The 22,634-nt window shown below is 39.7% G+C and overlaps 1 protein-coding gene across 2 annotated transcripts in view; it reads left to right on the plus strand.

Annotated features, from left to right (window-relative positions):
* SH3BGRL2 (SH3 domain binding glutamate rich protein like 2) overlaps positions 1 to 22,634 on the plus strand; it is a 60,641-nt gene that overhangs the window by 21,724 nt on the left and 16,283 nt on the right. For both annotated transcript variants that reach the window (XM_036248594.1, XM_036248595.1), the window contains exon 2: positions 14,203 to 14,388. In XM_036248594.1, coding sequence (XP_036104487.1) covers positions 14,203 to 14,388 — 186 coding nt within the window. The remainder of the gene's footprint in view (positions 1 to 14,202; positions 14,389 to 22,634) is intronic.

The raw sequence follows: 22,634 nt of genomic DNA on the forward strand, positions 1-22,634 counted from the left end.
TGGTTTTCGTTTAGGTAGGTTATTTTTGTAACAATGTTAAGTTTTGGGTTTATAGGCAGTTCTATTCTGACGCCGAGTCACCAACAAAGTGGTGTATTGTTAATAGAAACAGGAAAGTTGGGAGAAGGTGGTGAATTGTGAATTGATGGGTTGACCTTGTGAAAATGAAGTTTTTGTTGTTTTGTTTTACCGGACAAATTTGAGGTGATGGTGACACATTTAAGCATACATTTTCAGAAAGGCTTTGGAACTATGGGATTGGCTCTTGAAAAAGAGATCAATTTTGAAATGCAAATTTTGTTTATATCTTCATAAAAGTTTATAGTTGAGGTTCTGGAAGTATGTGATGTCTTCAAGGGCAAAGTATTAGTATGAAGAGAAACAGAGTATAAAGTATATTGCAAGACGTTATGATGTCTTCATTCTGCCTGAATCAATCACATTTGTATGTGCTAATATTTCTGCCCCTAGATTTATTATGCTGTCTCATTTATGTTAACCTATAGAAAATATATTAGCTGTATAGTATAAGTCTATATTTACAGTGAAACCCAGGTTAGTTTTCTAGGATTTCTTTATGAATCGAGTCATTTTCCCAGTCATAGGTATGCTGGAATGCTTCCAGGTAAAGAATATCAAAAGTGCCCTAGCCAGTTTGGCTCAGCGGTTAGAGCGTTGGCCTGCGGTCCGGAGAGACCCGGGTTCGGTTCCCGCTAAGGGCACGTACTTTGGTTGCAGTTTGTCCCCGGCCCTGGTTGGTCGTGCGGGTGGCAGCCACTCGATGTGTCCCTTCACGTCGATGTTTCTCTCTCTCTCTCCCTTCCTCTCTCTCCCTCCCACTCTATCTGTACAAAAAATGGAGAAATATCCTCTGGTGAGGATAAAAAAAATAAAAATAAAAAAAAAGAATATCAAAAGTTAAACCATACAGAGCCCAAACCTAACATTGTTACAAAAATAATGTACCTAAATGAACTGCCCCTCTCCACAACCACCACACGTTTTTAGAAAAAATATATGGTGGGGTTCCCCCACCCCTTTTTTTGATGGTTTTGCAAAGTAGGAATTTATAAATTGACTTTTAAAATCAGATATAAGAAAAAAAAACATTGAAAAATGAGAATAATAGACCAATATTTCTCAAATGTTTGGAGCAGAGATTTGCCTTCTGGCTTGAAAATTATTTAGACAAACATTATAAAGGAAAATAATATATAATCTTGTGTGTTTGCACAACCACATTTCTCCTGGTCACCACAGTTCTCTAGTGTAGTGGTCTGCAGTGTTTTTTGATCACATACCCCAATAATAAAAAAAATATTTGAGGATATATTTCCAATATCTGTATATTTTAAATAAATTTTATGCATATATTATTGTACTAATAAAATATGTGCTTCATAAAGTGTCCACAAAATAGCAATTAAAATGATGGGATACTGTTAAAGCAATATTCTTTTTTTTTTTTTTTTTTTTAATTTTATTTATTTATTTATTTTTTTGTTACAGATATTTTACCTTTTTACCCCATTGGCACCCCCCCACCCCACCCCCTCCACCCTGTCCCCGGCTTAGTTGTCCATGTCCATTGGTCATGCATACATGCATATAAGTTCTGTAATTTATCTCTTCCCACCCCCCCACCCCCCATCCCCTCTTCTGAGAGATGTCAGTCTGTGCCCCACTTCCATGTGTCTGGGTCTACTGTATTCCGCAGACTGTTATGTTCATTATATTCCGTATATAAGTGAGATCATGTGGTATTTGTCTTTTTCTGCTTGGCTTCTTTCACTTAGGATAATACTTTCCAGGTCCCTCCATGTTGTCTCAAAGGATAAGAGATCTTTCTTTCTTACCGCTGCATAGTATTCCATTGTGTATATGTACCACAGCTTTTTGATCCATTCGTCTACTGGTGGACACTTGGGCTGTTTCCAGATCTTAGCTATTGTAAATAGTGCTGCTATGAACATGGGGGTACATATATTCTTCCTGATTGGTGTTTCAGGCTTCTTAGGGTATATTCCCAGCAGTGGGATCACTGGGTCAAATGGAAGTTCAATTTTTAATTTTTTGAGGTAGCACCATATTGTTTTCCATAGCGGCTGCACCAGTCTGCATTCCCACCAGCAGTGTATTAGAGTCCCCTTTTCTCCACACCCTCGCCAACACTTGTTGTTTGAGGATTTGTTGATGGCGGCCATTCTGACAGGTGTGAGGTGATACCTCATAGTTGTTTTAATTTGCATCTCTCTGATGATTAGTGATGTTGAGCATTTCTTCATATGTCTCTTGGCCATTTGTATGTCCTGTTTGGAGAGGTGTCTATTCAGCTTCTCTGCCCATTTTTTAATTGGGTTCTTTGTCTTCCTTTTGTGGAGTTGTATGAGCACTCTGTATATATTGGAAATTAACCCCTTATCTGATACATCATTGGCAATGATGTTCTCCCATACAGTGGGTTGCCTTTCCATTTTGATGATTGTTTCTTTTGCTGTGCAGAAGCTATTTAGTTTGATGTAGTCCCATGTGTTCATTTTCTCCTTTATTTCTGTTGCCTTAGGTGATGTATCAGTGAAAATTCTGCTCCGTATGATGTCCGAAATTTTGTTGCCTACATTTTCTTCTAGAATTTTTATGGATTCACGGGTCACATTTAAGTCTTTTATCCATTTCGAGTTTATTTTTGTGTATGGTGTAAGTTGATGGTCTAGTTTCATTTTTTGCATGTAGCTGTCCAATTTTCCCAACACCATTTATTAAAGAGGCTATCTTTACTCCACTGTATGCTCTTGCCACCTTTGTCAAATATTAATTGAGCGTATTGCCTTGGGTCCATTTCTGGGTTTTCAGTTCTGTTCCACTGGTCTATATGCCTGTTCTTGTGCCAGTACCAGGCTGTTTTGGTTACAGTCGCTTTGTAGTATAACCTGATATCTGGTATTGTGATCCCTCCAACTTTGTTCTTCTTTTTCAAGATTGCTGTGGCTATTCGGGGTCTTTTTTGGTTCCATATGAACTTTTGAAGTATTTGTTCTAGTTCTATGAAATATGTCATTGGTATTTTGATGGGGATTGCATTGAATCTATAGATTGTAAAGCAATATTCTTAATTTTATTTTATTTATTTATTTTTTATCCTTACCCGAGACATTTTCCCATTTTTTGTTCAGACATAGTGGCGGTGGGGGGGTGGGGGGGAGGAAGAGAGAGAGAAAAGAGAAACATTGATGTGAGTGAGGAGGGGGAGAGTGAGAGAGAGAGAGAGAGAGAGGGAGAGAGAGAGAGAGAGAGAGAGAGAAACATCAATGTGAGAGGGACACATCGATTGGCTGCCTCCCACACGACCCCAGGTTGGGGCCAGGGATGGAACCTGCTACCCAGGTATATGCCCTAGACCAGGAATCAAACCCAAGACCCTTCAGTGTGCTGACTAGTGCTCGAACCGCTGAGCAACACTGGCCAGGGTTCTTGCTAAGATTTCACAGTGACAATTTTTATAGACAACAAGCATGGTTTTCATTAACAAAATAATAATATCAGACATTTCCTAAAATTCATTTAGTAAAAGTTGAATAAGAAAGTTACTTGATTATAACAAACTATTTTAAAAAAGAATGTTACTTGTTAAAGTATCTTCTTGAAGGGACCTTGAAGGGACAAATCAAGAAGGAAGAAGGTGTGTGTGTGAGAGCCTGTGTGTGTTTTTATATAGCTAGGAAACATATTACTGATACAATTTGTCATCATGAAAAAGTCAGCACACTCAGAGCGGTTATCATTTTTATAAAAGAAAAAAGTCTCTAGAACGCACTCAAATTTCCAGTGGTAGGATAATATTAGAGTAAATACTCAATAGAATAATTTAAAATATTTTTTTCTTTATTGATTTTTAGAGTGAGAGAAGGGAGAGGGAGAGAGAGATAGAAACATTGAAGAGCGAGAACATCGTTTGGCTGCTTTTGCATGCCCCCAACTGGGGATTGGGCCCACAACATGGGCATGTGCCCTGATCGGGAATCGAACTGCTGACCTCTAGGTGCATGGGTCGATGCTTAACCACTGAGCTACACTGGCTGGGCTAGAGTTTATGCCTTCAGTAAGATAACTATGAAAATTATAAAAGCAGAATATTTATAATACAACCACATCCTATCCTAAAATGTGTGTTATTATATATCAACTATATAAAGGTATGTTTCTAATTGTTGAATTCCTGGAAGGTAATATGAAAAATAATTACTTCGGGATGATGAGATTATGAGGTTTTTCAATAAAAAGAATTTTAAATAAAAAGGTGATTTAACATTATAAACATGGATAAAGGAAACCAATGTAAGTTGATTAAGAAAACAGGACCAAAAATGTTGACTGGGTAAAATGAAAATATGTTAAAAGTATTTATTAAAGCTCAGTAATGTTTATTTGTTTAATACAAATATATTGAGTGCCTAGTAGGTACCAGGGACAATCTTTTTTTATCATTGAAATTGTATTGCTTAATTTACAAAAATCATAATGGTTCTTTCAGAATTGCTCTCTATTTCATAATCCATCTTTCTGACATTCTGATTCCCTAAAACTCAAGTTTCAATTTCTTGCAAGGCAGCATCTCTCCTTCTTATCTTTGGCTTGGTAACCTGGTATTTGCTTTCAAGTAAGATAAACTGAAATGGACAGAACTTTATGTGTAATCTCATGTTTAGTTAAATAGCATTAGAATGTCAACAGTTAGCAGATGACTTGTTGGGGCTTATTCTACACTCATGCCTGACTCCTCAACAATGAGACACATCGGTGAGTGTTTTAGTTAAGAATGTCTTCGCCTGCCGCCCTGGCTGGTTTGGCTCAGCGGTTGGAGCACTGGCCTGTGGATCAGAGAGTCCCGGGTTCGGTTCCCTCTAGGGGAATGTACCAAAAAAAAAAAAAAAAAAAAAAAGAATGTGTTCATCTGCTAGTAAGAGAGAACTTGACTAATGTGAGCCTAAATGAATAGAAGTGTTGGGTCTCTCCTGGTAGGTCTGGAGGTTGATTTGTTCAGGGCTGTGTTTCTAGGATTCTCTTGGTTGGCCTTTTCCTGATGTCATTGCCTCACGATGGAAAGGCTGCCTCTGCACCCCTAGTCCTCATACCTGGGTTTCTAACAGGAGGAGGAGGAAAGGCAGAGACAGGGGGTTTCCTAGCATCTTAACATTACCATCTGCTTCAACGGGAGAGCAAAGCCTTGTCCAGAAACTTCACCCAGTGGACTTTTGGTCACACTTCAGAGGCCAGATCTGAGTCACACGGCCGCCCCAGCTGCAAGGGTGGATGGGAAAATGGGAGCTTGAGTTTTCCAGCCTTCCCAGCAGAGGTAATGAATAGCTGTCGGGGCAACTAGTCTAATATCTGCCACCATACTTCTAGCCATCTGCATCTTCTTTATTACAGTATAATGCCCAGCGCGCCCAACAGTGAGGACTTGAAGAATTTGCCATGAAATTACATATTTTTGAGGTACCCTACTCAATCTCTGGAAAGTTTCTGGGGTCTCTGACAAGGGAAAAGTTATCAGTCCTTTGCTTGTTGTTAGTTGAAAGAAGGAATGTTTTAGGGCCCTCTGCCTCTCTCAGTCTAGTTCAACCCCTCTGTAAATTTTGTCAAGTTATAAGAAAATCTATTCTTTCTTTTGTGTCTTTCATCTGCCTGTGACTTTTTCCACATGAGATACATGAAAAGCCTTAATCAGCCTTACCTCAAGTCAGAAAAAAGAAAACTGGATATTTGAAGTATGAAAGTAAGAGAAATAAGAACTATTGTTGCATCGATACCTAAAGCCTTTGAAAGTGCTCAGAAGTCACTTTATGTTTCTTGCAGATGGCTACATCTAGGGCAAGAAAGTAAAGCGAATTTGAATGATGAAACAGTTGAGCAAGTGCCTCTTATTGCTCAGTTCTGTTCTTCTTTAATCCTCCCAGTGAACCAATGAAAAAAGATAGTAGGTCCATTTTGCAGATTTGGAAACAGAAAATGGGAGAGAAGTGAAGTAATTTTTCCGAAGCTGCCCAGCTGACAGAGCCAGAATTAAAAGTAGGATAGTCTAACTCTAAAATACGTTGTTGCTTTAGTTTTTCTCCTTCTCCGTCTGTGCCTTGTTTTATCCTTTTTTTTAATCCTCACCCTAGGACACTTTTCCATTTTTTATTCAGATAGAGTGGGAGGGAGAAAGAGGAAGAGAGAGAGAGAGAGAGAGAGAAACATCGACATGAAAGGGACACATCGAGTGGCTGCCACTCGCAAGACCCAACCAGGGCTGGGGACAAACTGCAACTGAGGTACATGCCCTTAGTGGGAACCGAACCCGGGTCTCTCTGGACCACAGACCGAGATGCACTAACTGCTGAGCCAAACCGGCCAGGACTATGCCTTGTTTTATCTTTAAACTTGCTTTCCCACAAAAGCTCACATTAAATGTTAATTTTTAAAAATCTATATTGATTCAAATTGATTTTGTCTCTTTATTAACTGGTGACTCCCAAGGTCCCAGGGTGCTGCATCATCCACATACACCCCAGAATTCAGACATGACTAGACATGTCGAGAAGCCTATGGAGGGAATCTGGCAGGGCTGCTTAATTACATAAGCTAACTGGCAGCCTTCTGGGAAATAACTAATCCTACAAGAAGAGAGTGGAGGAGTGCAAGTTGACTTAGACGTTGGTGTCACCGAGTAGGGGTAAGGCTAAGTCAAATGAAGTGTGATTTATTTAGCATGCCCGCTGATCTAATCCCCAGGGACCCGTGGAGCCAGGAGATTGCAGATACAAGTGTCTTCACTGATTTCCATGGATCATTGAGTGTTCCTGCCACATCAGCAGATTCAGCAACAGCAGCCCAGATAGTCTATCACCCAGGTGCCTGTGAGGGTGGGTCACCAGGGCTTGGATGCAGGCATTGGGGTCCTCAGCTGATCTGGGTCTTGTAGGGGTCTGGAGTTGAAAGGGTGAAGGTTTATTGCCTGGGTCCAGTCAGGCTGCTATCATAAAATGCCACAAATCAAGTGGCTTATAAACAGCAGAAATTCATTTCCCACAGTTCTGAAGGCCGGAAGTCCAAAATCAGGGTAACAGAATGGTTGGATTCTGGTGAAGGCCCTCTTCTGGGTTGCAGACTGCAGACTTCTTGCTGGTGGAAGGGGCAAGGAAGTTCTTGGGACTGTTTTATAGGGACACTAATCCCATTCATGAATGCTCCGCCTTGTAACCTAATCACTGCCTTTTCACCCCGCCTTCTAACACCATCACCTTGGGGGTTAGGTTTCAACAATGAAGACACATTGGGGAGACACATTCAGACCATAGCACTTTTTTTTTCTTTTAGGGAGAGAGGGAAGGAGAGGGAGAGGGAGAGGGAGAAAGAGGAAGAGAGAAAGAGAGAGAGAGAGAGAGAGAGAGAGAGAGAGAGAGAGAGAGAGAGGTCTATAGCACTTATTGAGGCAGTGGCCAAGAAGACTGCTTCCAAGCACATTAAAGGAGCTTGCTTCAGAGCTCCTGGAGATAACTGAGGGAAGTGGATAGACTCCTGTGGTAGCAGTCGGAAGCAAATTTGAAAATATTTGCTTGATTCTCAATCACCATCAATTTGCACATATATCGACAATTTAATAAAAGAACATTTGGACAGCCCTGGCCTGTTTGGCTCAGCAGTTAGCACATCGGTCTGTGGTCTAGAGAGACCCAGGTTTGGTTCCCGCTAAGGGCACATACCTCGGTTGCAGTTTGTCCCCGGCCCTGGATGGGTCGTGTGGGTGGCAACCACTCGATGTGTCCCTTTCATGTCGATGTTTCTCTCTCGCTCTCTCTCTTCCTCTCTCTCCCTCCCACTCTATCTGAACAAAAAATGGGAAAATGTCCTCAGGCGAGGATAAAAAAAAAAAAAAAAATACTACATTTGGACAAAACAAAATACTACATTATGCTCTTGCAATTTTTAAAATTCACTGACAGTAGCATATTTAAACATAACAAATACAGTTTTCTTCTGTAATATCAGTGTCAGTGTTAGAAATGAAACCTTTTTTACATGCAGGGTCTAGAGATTCTTCTGAGTTATTTAGGCTATTTACATTTAGATGTAACATACTAGACACACTGACTTTAAATTCCTACAGTTTTAGCATCAATTGAGAAATATTAGCATTTGATCTACCTTTCTAAACTTCAGCTACATGTGTTCCTAACTTAAATTACCAACTGAGTTTGATCTCTTAAACATCACCTGAAAATCACCTGTAATTCTTTAATCATCTGCTCAGTTAATATTTACTGAGGGCCCCTGCTTGCCAGTCTCTTGCTTACAGAACTGATATTGTGTAGAGAGAGATGATCATAAAAATGAGTGAACAGATAAATAAAATTTTAATAAATTTAGATAAAACTTCAGCTAAGGTGGCTCTCCAAGGAGGTGATACTGAAGGTATCTCATCTAAAATGATAAGAAAATCAGTGCTGCTGTTACATTCATCTGTCTTCTTGTGAGAATGCTATTCACTAACAAATATTTACTGAATGTCTGTTACATGCCAGACACCATTCTAAGCTCTGGGGATCTAGCAATGAGCAAAAAAGCAGGCAAAATCCCCAGCCCTTTGGAATTTATGTTCTAGTAGGGGGAGATAGACAAACGAATACATAAAACACACAGATGCTAAGTTGAAAACTGAAGCATTGAAGTGAGTATGAAGTTCTGGGGTGGCTGGTAAGATATGAGAGCAGGTGATTAGGGAAGTACTGACTCACCAAGAGAGTGAACTTTGAGCTGGAAATGAAGAGCTGGGATCTAGCCCAGGGTTGGTTGGCAAACTTTTTCTGTAAAGGGCAGCTAGTAAATACTTTAGGCTTTTGCAACCATGCTACCTCTGTTGCAACTACTCAGCTCTGCCATTGTGAGGCAAAAGCAGCCTTAGCCAATATATAAATGAATGAGTGTAGCTGTCTACCAATGCAACTTTATATATGGACACTGAAATTTGTATTTCATGTAGTTTTTATGTCATGGAATATTGTTTTGCTTTTTTTCAACAATTTAAACATAAAGACTAGATTTGGCCTGTGGGCCATAGTTGCCTACCAGTGAACTAGCCTGAGGATTCAGCCGAGTCTGTTCCCTTTAGTTTTGGATGATGTGTAATGGATGGCACATGTTTGAACGGTAAGATGAAATGCCCCTTCCATGCTTTTGTAATATCTCCCTGTTTTAGGTTCAACAACTTTGTTGTTATTTTACGAAGAAAGTGAAAATTCATCTATTTATTCAGTGACAAATATTCACTTCACTTATGTTAAATTCATGTCTACAGCCTTTATTTCTAGGCTCTACTGTGCAGTAATTGCTTTTATTTTCAATCCTTCATACTATAGTGTTTCTGAAGACATTGTTAGTAGCAATGAAGAATTTAACCAAGTACCATTGCATGTAGATGCAAACTATAGAAAACTGGATAAAGAGTGGCTTAACTAATTAGGGGTTTGTTTATCTAATACAGAAGGGTTCAGAGTAGGCTTCACAAGACTTGTGTGACACTCATAAAATGTCATCAAGGACTCAGGCCCCCGCCGTTCTGTTTGACCATCCTTAGCATATGGTGTTTGTTTTCACATTTGCAAAATGGTTTCTACACCTCCCAGCACCACGTTTGCATTTCTGCAAGGGGGACAGGAGAAGGATGAAGGGCAGAATGGACTTTGTCTTCTCATTCATTAAGTGGAGCCAGAACTGTGTCATGTGATCACCCCGAGCTGCAGAGGAGTGTGGGTAAACAAATTTTGTAGCTAAGCACATTGCTTTCCTAAACAAAACCAGGTTTCTGTATTAAGAAAGAGAGGGAGATGGTTACTGGGTAAATAGCTTTATCTGCCATGGCTTCTAAGTTTGTTTAAAGAAACCAACCAGGAGTTATAAGTACCCTTCTTTCACTTGTGGCTAAAGTGAAGGCAGTGACTATTACCCAACAATTCTTCTCTTCTATTTGCTTCCCAAATTTATTTTGAGCCCTGGCCAGTTTGGCTCAGCAGTTAGAGTATCGGGCCATGGACCAGAGAGACCCAGGTTCGGTTCCCGCTAAGGGCACGTACCTCGGTTGCAGTTTGTCCCCGGCCTCGGTGGCAGCCAGTCGATGTGTTTTTCTCTCTTCCTCCCTCTCTCCCTCTGGCTTTATCTGAAGATAAATGCAAAAATGTCCTCAGGTGAGGGTAAAAAAAAAAAATTATTTTGATACCGGTTGTAAGGTACACTTAGTTTCAGAACAGTCAAATGTCAGGAGAAGAAAGCTCTTTGTGTTAAGGAAATGACTATATAAGTTACTGTTTTTTGAATTCTGGATACACGCCCAGCACATGAAATGTCCTCGATGGCTTCCTGTTGCCACAAAAGGGTACCTACCTTTCCATTCCCCAGGCCCTGCTGTCTCCCCAGTGCCAGCCTCCTGACGTGGTCTGTCCCCTGCCACCGAAGCCTGGGCTCCCCCAGTTCCAGGCCACATTTACCTTGGCAGATCTTAAAAACAGTGCTTGGTGGCATGACTCATCTTCCTTCCTGGTGTCAGTGTCACAAACATCCACTTGAAAACCTCCTTGTCTGGGTTAAATTTCTCCTTTTTATTTATTTGGGTGGTTTGCTGTAGTATTAGTTAATTTTCTGTGGCCTTAGCCCTTTTTTAAAATTTTATTTTTATCATCTGGCCTTATAAGCATTAAGGAGACATGGAAGCCGATAGCAGAACGCTCCAGTCCTGCCGTGTGTCCTGGTGGGCAGCCTGGTTTGTGTAAAACATCGCGGTGGCTCGGACCTGCTCCCCCCAGGCTGCGAGCCTACACGCGGAGCTCTGAGCTCTCTTTCTCTCTTAAAATGAATTTCTTCTATTTCGTATTTTGACATCGACCCATTGTTAAAAAATGTTTAAAGTTTATACACGTAGAGAGTGAAGACTCTTGCTCCCACTTTGTCCCATTACCCAGTTCCCATTCCCTGGACCCCCTAAGCAACCACTTTTGTTAATTTCTTATGTAACCTTCAAGAATTTTAAAAATGTAAATATAAGCAAATACAAATATGTTCCTATTTCTCTTTTCAGAGAAATGTGCCTGGTCTAATTCACAATTCTGGTTTTCTTTTTCATTTATAGATATATCTTGGAGACCTTTTCATAGCTGTGTTAATGGTACAAACAGTTTCTCCTTTTTTCTTTTTAACTTGCATAGTACTAAAGTGATCTCTTTGAAACACAAATCTGGCCATGCCTCCTCATGCTTCTGCTTTAAAAACAGAGATAAAATTACTTATATTTTACTTCTTACATGACTGTCAGTCATTACTGTTGTTAGAAACTGTCTTTGCTTCCTGAGCATTGTCAGTGTGTAATGAATGAGGTATTTGAAATTATTTTGGAACAACAACCATTTCTCTTTTTTTAGTTTCACGGAGATATAATCGACATAACATTGTGTAAGTTTAAGGTGTACAATATAATGATTTGGTGTATTATATACTGTGATACAACGAGTACATAAGTTTAGTTAACATCCATCACCTCACATTGCTTGAACTGTAATCTTCTACAGTGCAACTTCCAAATATTGGCTATAAGGAGGGAGAGGGGTTGAGACATGGATACTTTCAAATATTGCTCATGGGAATGTAAATTGATGTGGCCTTGTATTTTTTATTGAGGTATTATTGACATACAACATTATATTAGTTTCATGTGTACAACATAATTATTCAATATATGTTACAATTTTTTCTTGTGATGAGACCTTTTAAGATCTGCTCTCTTAGCAACTTCCAAATATACAATATAGTATTAACTGTAAGTTAGCATGCTGTACATTACATCCCCAAGACTTATTTATTTTATAAATGGAAGTTTGTATATATATATATATATATTTTTTAATTTTACCACTGTGGCCTTACATTTTACCCTGGTTCCATCAGGAGCCTGAAAATGTCTCTGTCATTCGCAGGGTTTTGTCCTAAAGTAGTATTGTGAGAAACAGCAAAACATTTATAAACAAAGATGTTCAGTACATGCTATTATTTCTAGTGGTGAAATAATATTTCTAGTTACAAGTATGCTAGCTATCCAACAAGGGAGTGATAGTTAACTGTATATCTGCATGATGGAATTGCCAGGGAGATATTAAAATTCATACTGTTTTAAAAAACTTTTAATGACTGGGGACTGTATTAATGACATATTGTTGAGTGAAGGGAACAAGATGCACTGTTTTTACCCAGTCTAATCCTGTGAAAGAAAAGATCAATTGAGCTGTAGGGGACTATAGTCTGGCAATAAGTGTATGTGTGTGTGTGTGTGGTGCGTGTGTATGTGGTATCCATGTTTACAGGACAGGGAAGTGGGGAGGGAAGGAAGCTGTATGAGTGTCTTGGGTGTATCCTGGTATTGAGAATGTATGCATTTTTGGGTACTCTCGTTTTGGGGTAGAGGTATATGTTATATGTATATACTTTATGTGGAAAACCAAGGTGACTATGTAGCAGTTTCATTTTTGATCACTCTCATGAACATTGGAAGTGTGCTGGATATGTAGATCCAATATGGATATTAAATCCAGACCCTTTCCTCTAATTAAAGTTTGATAGTGGCTGTCTAGGTAGTATGATGATAGGTAACTTTTTGTTTTACTATTTCTAGACTTTTAAATATGTTAACTACATGGCTTTTCTAGTCAAAGGCACTAGATCGTGAAGGACATTATGCTACGTACTAAGAAATGTGTATGTTCTTTCAAAGGCAGTAGGGTACTAATGAAGGATTTTAAATAGGGGAATGACATTATCATCTTGATAAGAGTGCACACTAGGATCTTGATCAATATGGGTGACTACTTTTGACCTCAGGAACAATAAAATCTACCTTGTAGGGTTTTAAGGAGGAAATAAGTAGGATGGAGCTGAGGTTTGAAAATAGTATAACTACATTTCTGAAACTATATTAGTAAGGGGAAAAAAGTTAACTTTTCCAGAAATGAAAAGTGACTTAATTTAAGATAATGCCATTATTAATTTGGATTTATAATCATATAGTAATTCTCTCATTTTATAATATCATTGAGCTTAAAGAGGTCTTGCTTTGTCAGCTTTTTATTTTTGTCCATAGTAACTTTGCTCTTTAGTCATTCACCAACTTCACATCATGATCTCCTTGCTCATCATGACAGATTTCCACCTCAGAAACATCAGTTATTAGGGCTTTGGGGGGAGGGGTTGATAGAGGCAATTGGTATGTGACAGCTTGTTCATCAAACATTTTATTTCCTTGACAAGAGGTCTTTTTGGCTGCTTGACCTATCAAAAGGATTTTTTTCTTTGGCCATTATAAGATTTACTTCACCCCTTAAGTTTGTTCTTAGTGCAGATTATCTAGAATCATTTAGGAAGAAGCAAGCTTTTTTCCTCATGTTTTACACACTGTGTTTGAGACATTGACTGTTGTCACCCCATCTAAATTAGATCCTTAAATTAAGAAGATTGATAACATTTTGCAAACTACAAATGTGTTTGCAGCTCTTCAAGAGCACACCTGACCCCTAGTGACTGAGGAAGGAAACATGAAAGATCAGAAGAATGAAAAGAGTTAAGAAATAAGGGTTCAAAGTACAATGGTGCTTGCTGTTTACTCTCACCTTAGAAGTGGAGAGCATTTTTCTCTTGTGAGTTGATGAAAGGATGCTTTCATGCCGGTGGCTACAGCTGTGGGATATATGAAGGAGGTTTCTGAGGGGAATGAAAGTGTTGCTGCTCCCCGGAATCAATGAAATGTCAACATCTCAGATGGGTTATACATGGTTTTCAAATGGTTTTGAGCTTTCATGACTATAAATGTCAGCTCCTATGGGTGGGAGGGAGGAGTGGTGATGGCCTTCCAGAACTGCGAACCTCTCACCTCACACCTAGCCTGAAGGCCTTCTGAATTGTGTCTCAGATCTGGGGAGCCCGGGGAAGAAATCACTGTGCCAGGACTTGCTTAGACCTCTGCTGGATATGCACAGAGTAGACAGTGCATGGTGCCTCTTTTTTTTTTTTTTTTATCAGTGACCTCTGACAATGAGAAGTCAAATTTAGTTCAATTTGGAAATACCTTCATATTGTTTCAGATGAGCATTTCTCCTTATTTGTTTTTGTTTTTTCCCCTCTCTTTAGATAAAGAAGAAGCAGCAAGATGTGGTTAGATTTCTGGAAGCCAACAAGATAGAGTTTGAGGAGGTGGATATCACAATGTCAGAAGAACAGAGGCAATGGATGTACAAAAACGTCCCCCCCGAAAAAAAGCCTGCTCAGGGCAACCCTCTGCCACCTCAGATATTTAATGGTGACCGATACTGTGGAGTAAGTAGTTAGACTGTTATTACACTATTGCTTTGCAGTATTCAAATCACAGTCACCTAGAGTTCAGTGGGTTTTTCTCAGTGAGGACTATAACCTCTTCATCCAGTGCCTATTGAGATCCACAGGTCGAATAGGGGGTGAAATTGAGAAGGAGTGATGAGTCCAGGGTCACAGACTGTGTGTGTGACTCTGAGTACATGTGTGTCTGAGAGTTTTCCTATCTCTGTTTGCTTGGGAAAAGGGGTGGTGGTGGGAAGGGAAGCTGTGTCCATGTTTTTATTGTGTTCTAAATTTTAAAGCATATTTTTTTGATTAATACATTTGAGGGGCAGATTGGAAGGGGTAATTATTCTTGAACCATTATTCCCTTGCAGTATAACAAACTAATAGTGATCATAAATAGTAGGTTTTTGTTTTATTATAATAAGCCAGATGGATCATTATGAACATATAAAATACATTAGGTGCCTTCCTGCTATATATGGCATATGAGAAGATGCCGTCCCTTTTGTCTAGTTATCTATTTTCCTTCTCACCCTTAGGTTACGAAAACAAATCAAGAAGTTTCTTTCTAATGAGTAGTTGGAATTTGCCTTTTGTCAGGGCTCTAAGTATATAAGTCAGTGTTTATTTTGGGACCTATATTCCAGTTCTTTAAGGATGGTCTGGACAAGGGCGAGGGGCTAGGCTACAGTGCTCAGGTGCTTGAGGTGAAATGAACAGCTGGGAGGTCATTAGGGTGGAGAAAAGGGATAACAGAGTGCTTTTGGTAGCTTGAAAGGAAACAGTTTCCTGTGTGCATAAGGAAGAATGAGATATTAAAACAGGAAGCCATAAAAATTTTGCACAGAGTTCTTATACACATGTCAAGAGGAGAATCCTGAATATAGCACTAGGTATAGATTTGAGTTCTACTACTACTATATGTTGGCTGTGACAGCTTTGGAAAGTCACTTATCTCCTTAAGCCTCAATTTTCTCATCTTTAAGCAAGCGATGGTAATATATAACTTACTTCACAGGGTATTTATGACTATTTCTAAAGTACTTATAAGTACATTATTATATAAGAGTAAAGGTTATTATTTTGTGGGTTTTTTTTATATCATGATCTTATATTATATTAGGGGAAGAATGTGGTAACTAAGGGTGTATCCCATTCACAATTACTGAGTCTAGAAAGTGTACTGTTGTGCCTGCAGACCAGAATGAAGTAATAGTTGAAAATGTGTGGAAACTGCACAGTTTCAAAATAAAGTAAAGCTCTTATTTAAATGGTGCTAGAAGTCTTAAAACAAAAACCTAGCAGTTCTCTGTTTCTCAGACTTTGCAGGTATGAAAATGCGGTTATTCAGGTCTTGCAGTTGAGTGGTAAGTTTGGCTGGGTATAGAATTCTAGGTTGGTTTTGCTTCATTCTTTTGATGGTTTTGCTTCATTATAATTCTGTTTCCAGTTCTGCAGTTGAGAAGTCTAATGTCATTTTTGTTTTATCTGTTGTATGTTTTTGTCAGTTTTTTCCATGCCAGTTTTTAAGATCTCTTTCTTACACATATGAGATTCCTAAATTTTTGTTTTTTTGGCAAATTACTATAATATAAGCTATTATTCATTCACTGTGGCAAGTGCTCAGTAGATTCTTATAATCTAAGAATTATATAATTGAGTCATTAAATATGTTCTTATTTTATTTGAAAAATATTTCCCTGCTTTTTTTTCTTGTACTCTTTCTCTGGAGTGCCTATTAACTTAGATATTGGACTTCTTACACTGATTTTCTAATATTATTTTTTTTTGTTTTTGGATTGTTCACATGTAATTTTTTGTTCTACTTTCTAGGAGATTTCATTAACTTAACCTCTGAATCCTTTCACTAAACTTTTTTTATGTCATCTTTTTTCCCCCTTTCTGATTTTTTTTCTTTTTAATAATGTTACGCTTTTATGAGATGAATGCAAGATTTTAGCTCAATGGACATATTAAATATGATCTTTTTGAAGTTTTCTTCTTTTACCAGTATTGCCCCTGTTTCCCTAATTCCTTTTTTTCACTTTGTTTATTTTGGTCTTCTGTCTGGAGTGTGATGGGCTTTCCTCAGATATCTGGTGATCCTTGTCTTTTATTTATTTAGGAGATGAGGCACAAGAAAGCTAATTAGAAGCTGTGGTTATGCTTATAGGCTTCTTCCCACTGGACTTTGCTGTAAGATGATTGGGTAGCCTGTCAACATTCTCATTGCAGATACTGATCATAATAGTATCTGTGGGTCGTTTCATAGAAGATGGTTCAATTTCTTAAGAGAATGGCCCTTCACTCTCTTACTTGGGGAATATCAGCCTGGTTACTAGAGTTCTGGCCCAATAGGGTGAGAGAACTGAAGGGTCTCACTCTCTGTCATGCATGTTTTCACCCCATATCCCTGTTTTCACTCCCACTGTCTATAGTGCTGGTGTTTATAAGTTTGTTGCTTCCCAGAAATCATGTCTATTAACTTTTCACTTCTTATACCCTGGAAGTATAACTGCTGCTTATATAGATTTTCAGCCTTCTTGTTTCCTTACTGCCCACTCACCCCACTTTCACAATAGCAGATGTCTCCAATTGCTGATGTTGTCTGGGGGCCCTGCAGCTTATTTTTGTTGATGCTGCCTCTGCAGACATTAAGGTTTGACCATCCTCTGCTCTCTAATGACCCTCACTATTTCTCTACCTACTTCCTTCATATGTTCAGGGCTATAGATGTCAGTTAGTTGTTGTTTGTTTGTTTGTTTTTTTAATGGAGTTTCTGGGCTTTCTAATCTTTGTTGTTTTATTGAGTTTTCAAGAGAAAGGAGGTAGAGACATCTTTGCTGTATCATCATAAATGCAAAACTCTTCAGGGCCCTTTGAAAAGAGGAATATATTAAATGAATAAAAGAGTTGTGAAGTAAATCCTTCTATTTTGTTGACCTCTTTTTGACTTTCTAACATTCTGTGTATCATTGCCCTTACGGAATCTATGGAAATTTTATCAGACGGACTGGGATCTGGCTAGAGGCTTACATATTGATTAAACTATGACAAGTAAACGGCATCTTCTCAGCTTGAGCAGCATAAGTCCCGTGGTGATGGTCACAGTAGCACTGGTATATGCACTCTGTCTTTAAAGTCTGTTTTGGCAGGCATTTTGAAGACAGTATCTGCTCTTATCAGGTCAGGTAAATTTGACTTGGACAAAAGCAAAAGCATTAGAGGGCAACTTAATAATCACGGCCTCATTCACCCCAGCTGCTTCTCTGCACCTTGCTTTACCCAGTGATAGTTTATGAGTGCTGTGCTCTGATTGGATAACCTGTGGAAAACAGCCACCTTGCAATTGACAGTACCCAGTAAGCATGAAGATTCTCCTACTTCCTGGAATTGGCTGGAAACCTAGTGCTTTATTTTTAACTGGATGAGCTGGGCATCTGAGACATAGACAGCCACTAATCTTCTTGGTAACAAATATGGACAGTGGCCTTCTTTAGTCTCCACTGAATGGAAGGTCCCTGGCATGCCCAGTCAGTTCTTCCCTACCCCAGCATTTGAACATTAAGGGGATGATACAGAAACACATTACTTAGAGATTGGCATTGAGTGTTCAGAGGTAATAGGGCCAGGCATAGCCATGGCTGATGTCCTAATGAAGCTGATGCTGGGGTGTGGCCTGGGGTCGTCTTGTCTACCCAGATGTAGAAATTCTTCCTGTCTTCTGAGTCCTCCAGCTTTAAATGTAAATTATGTGAGTTCCCCACAATATCTTCAAAATCCTTTCCCTTTTAGGTTGCCAGTGTCCATTTCAGTCATTTGTAGTCAGAAACTCAAATTGGCACAGACATTGTTCTTGCTGTTTCCCTGGAGTGTCCTAATATGAGTAAGATTCTTCTCAGGAAATGGGGTCCTAACAGTAAACATCCCAAAATCTAGAATTTTCTGATAGGTTTTAGTGTCTGATTTGGATTTTGGGAAGCTCATGTCCTTGTGTTCAAGATGTAAACTTGTCTGCAGAACTGGCATGTGTGGAATGCACCAGAAATCTACACAAAAGGATAATATTTACTCCCCTTTCATTTCTTTTCATTTTCTCCCTAGTCAGCAAAAAAAGAGGGAGGTTGGATTTCTTTATATATTTTATTATTTTCTTACTAAAATATTTTTATTGTGGTAAAAAACATGTATCATAAAATTTACCATCTTAACCACTTTTAAGTACATGTTCAGTAGCGTTAAGGATATTCACAGTTGTTATAAAACAGATCTCCAGAAATTTTTCATCCAGCAGAAATGAAACTCTGTACTCATTAAATATCTCCTCTCAACTCCCAGCCCCTGGTAACCATCGTTCTACTTTCTATATCTATGAATTTGACTTCTTTAGGTACCTCATAGACATGAAGTAACAGTATTTTTTCTTTTGTGACTGGCTAATTTCACATAATGTCCTCAGTGTCGCACCAAGGTGACAAGGTTTTTGAGACTCACTATTTGCCATCTCGGGCATAGTCATAGCTTACTGACTGACACAGCTAGAGTGAGCTTCTCTGTCGGCCATTTCAAGTCTATGATAGTGGACCTGTATAGGTTGCATTTTAATGGCATCTATCTGCTGCTTGATGAAAGCCGTCACCTTATTGAAGAGGAAAGGTCCTAGTGACACAATCAGTAAAAGGCCAAGTAAGGGGCCCAACAGAGGGAGAAGATAAGGCAGCACCCCATTTAGCCTGCTCCAAAGGGGGTTATTGAAGAAACTCTTTTAAGCAGCAGCGTTACTGTAAGGCAGTCGCATGGGGGGGCCAAATAAGGCCCTCAGGAGCTCATCGGGGTTTGGAGGAGGCCCAAAACCTCCTTCCACAAGCAGGCAAAGATGCAGTAGTATCCCTAGCAGTAAGATTTCAGCCTTCTGGTCCATTCCTGAAATAAAGAAGAAACAGGAAAAGCCTCTCAGGGCGAATTTTCGTCCCTGGAGTTATCTATATGGTTATCTGTTATTCCTTTAACTTGATCAATCTGTTTAACCAGACGCTCTGGTAGCCACCTGGCAGATTTCATTTTCTTAGAGTAAATGCATACAGAACCTCGGCCCCAGGTGAGGACTGGGTCTGGGCCATGCCAAGAGCTGGTTAGCGGATCTTTCCATAGTACTGATGCAAATTGCTTTTGAGTTTCTGTATGCCAAAAGCGATTAGCAGCAGATTGCCCATCAGTGTCCAAATTTAAAAAATTGAGGATAAATAAGGCATGAGAGAGAATATTTCTGGGTGACCCCCTCATGCCCTCGTGGGGTACCATTCCCCCTTTTTTATTTTATTAATGGTGATCTTTAAAGACAGATGTGCTCTCTCTACAATCCCTTGGCCCTGAGGGTTGTAAGGTGTATCTGTTATGTGTTGAATATTGAGGCGTTTGCAAAATTGGGAGAAGGCTGAACTTGTATAGCCTGGGCAGTTATCGGTTTTCAATTGCTGTGGGCATCCCAGAACTGTAAATGTGGTTAGCATGTGACTGATCACATGTTTTGTGGCTTCACCAGTTTGGGGGGAAGCATAAATGAATCCACTAAAGGTATCTATGATAACATGTACATATTTAAGATTTAATCCATAAAGGTGGTTGCTTGAGCCTGTTCAACTTTGCGTATAGCCTGTTGTCCTTCCAAGGTAAGTTCACCGGGAGATGTAGGGTTGGCATCTCCCTGCAATATATCATACAGGGGTTTAAGTTCTCCTTTACTGATTTTTAAATAGGGCATAAGCCAATTAATGTACCCTAGCAATTTTTGAAAATCATTTAGGGTTTTAAGCTTGTCTAATTTTAGTTATAATTTTTGAGAGGAAATTAGGGACCCTCGCATTTGAAAACCAAGATATGTATAAGGGTCTGCGAGTTGGACCTTGTCAGGGGCTATTTCCAGGCCTTTGTCTCGTAAGGCAACGCGCATCATCTCATAGCATTTCAAAACCTCGCTCCCCTCTTTTCCGGCTATGAGGATATCATCCATGTAATGTATAATGTACATATTTGGCCAGTTGTCTCTAACTTATTGTAAGGCTGAGGCCACAAAGGATTGGCATAGGGTAGGGCTATTAGCCATTCCCTGTGGCAGAACACGCCATTGGAATCTTTTCATAGGCGCTTTGAAATTTATAGCTGGTAAGCTGAATGCAAATCGCCTCTGATCATCTGGATGCAGAGGAATCGTGAAAAAACAATCCTTTAGATCAACAATGACTTTGAAATAACCCAGAGGTATGGCAACAGGTGAGGGAAGTCCTGGTTGTAAGGCTCCCATTAGTACCATAGTCTTATTTACAGCTCTTAAGTCTTGCAATAGCCGCCATTTGCCAGATTTCTTTCTAATGACAAAAATAGGAGTATTCCAAGGGGAGTTACTAGGGACAATGTGGCCAGCATCAAGCTGCTCCTGTACCAGCTGTTGCGCAGCCATCAGTTTTTCTGCTGTTAGAGGCCATTGATCAACCCACACCGGCTCCTCAGATAGCCACGTGATCTTTTCTGCATGGGTCACAGGAGTGTCAATGGCCCCTATGGAAAATGGCCTAATCCTGCCCTATCAGTCTTTGGGGAGGGCTCTATGGGTTCTGTTATACCCATATTATTTTTCCCAGCCCTTGGCCTGGTAGATATCCGGTTTTCAACATTTGGGTAGTAATAACAGCATTCGGGCTTCCCATTATTAATCCTAATTGGGATAAGAGGTCTCTCCCCAAGGATTTATAGGCAATCCAGCTATAACATATGGTTGTATGGTGCCCTGGTTACCTTCCTGATCTTTCCAAGTTAATAGCTTTGAACTTCTCTCTGGGTTTTGACTTTGCCCTATTCCTTTTAGGTGGGTCAGAGTTGTGTCTAGGGGCCAGGCTGTAGGCCAGTCTTCCTTTTTAATTATTGTGACATCAGCCCCTGTATCTATAAGCCCTGAAAATTTCTTACCATCTAACCAGAGAGATATAATGGGTTTTTGTGCTGATACAACCTCTGCCCAGTAAACATCTGATGACCCAAACCTTGATCACCTCTTTGTCCTGATACTGCCCTATTTGTGGTGGGCATCAAAGGCAGGAGCAGCAATTGAGCGAATCTTTGTATTCTGATTTCCATAGGAGATAGTCTCCTCCAGCAAGTGTCGCTCGGGCTAACGTCTGCCAATCCCCAGGCGTAAGCCAATTCTCGGCTACTGATTCTAAAATTGCCGCAGTATATGGGGCTGTGGCTCCATATTGTGCTACAGCAGTCTTTAACTCCTTTATTAATTTAAAATCAAACCCGCTATGGTGGCGCCAGGCCTGTCCTTGCGCATCCACTGTTTCTGTTACTGGAAAAGCCTCTATATCATCTAGCTCTGGTGCAAGTTGCAAGCGGGGAGGGATCTTTGGGACAGCTCCCTTCATGGGTGGCTTTTGATTACCGAGGACTTCTGATCTTATTTCACTCTCCTTTTTAGATTTTCCTATTTTTAGTCCTTCTAATTGGGCTGTGAGATCTTGGTGCTCTTTTTCCAGTTTTATTTGTTCTTTAAGGTGTTCAATTTTATCTCTAAGTTCTTTTCTAGGGTCAAGGACCGGACATGCCAGCAGGGGAGCACTGGGATTATTATTATAAGGTGGTGGTGGTGGGGGGGGGTGTTGAGAAACAAGCGGCCAATCAGAGTTATGATATCTGGCAGCTTCATCCACCAGTTCATCCCAATTAACCTCCCCTCCGTCAGGAACAGTCTCCAAATATTCTGATAGGTCGGGATAAATCTTTGTCTTGGATTTGATTATTTCCTCTGGGGCAACACCAGTTTTTGTTCTTTTGATTTCTCCACCCTCTCTCTCTGTTAGTTTTTCTCGTCTCCCTGTATGAGAGCTTTTAGGCATAATTTTATTCCGAGTGGGCTCGGTTTCTTCTTCCTCATTATCACTATCGAATGACATGAAGTCCTCACATTCTTTACTTTCATTTTAATTCCCCTTTTTTTCTTTCTGTAATATACCCTCGCCATTTTCTACTACATTAGCAACGAGAGGATCAGAATGTCTCTGAGATAGAATTTCATCTATTAAATACCAATAAGAAAAAGCAGTTACCGGGACCTTCTCGGGTCCATAAGTCTTATAATAATCTCTAAGAGCATCACCAACTATTTTCCATCGTTTTTGATCTATAGTTCCCTCTGTAGGAAACCAAGGGCAAACTTCCTTAATATAATCAAAATACTGACACAAATG

The sequence above is a fragment of the Molossus molossus genome, unplaced genomic scaffold (assembly GCF_014108415.1).
Source record: "Molossus molossus isolate mMolMol1 unplaced genomic scaffold, mMolMol1.p scaffold_m16_p_8, whole genome shotgun sequence".
In the NCBI taxonomy this organism is placed as follows: domain Eukaryota; kingdom Metazoa; phylum Chordata; class Mammalia; order Chiroptera; family Molossidae; genus Molossus; species Molossus molossus.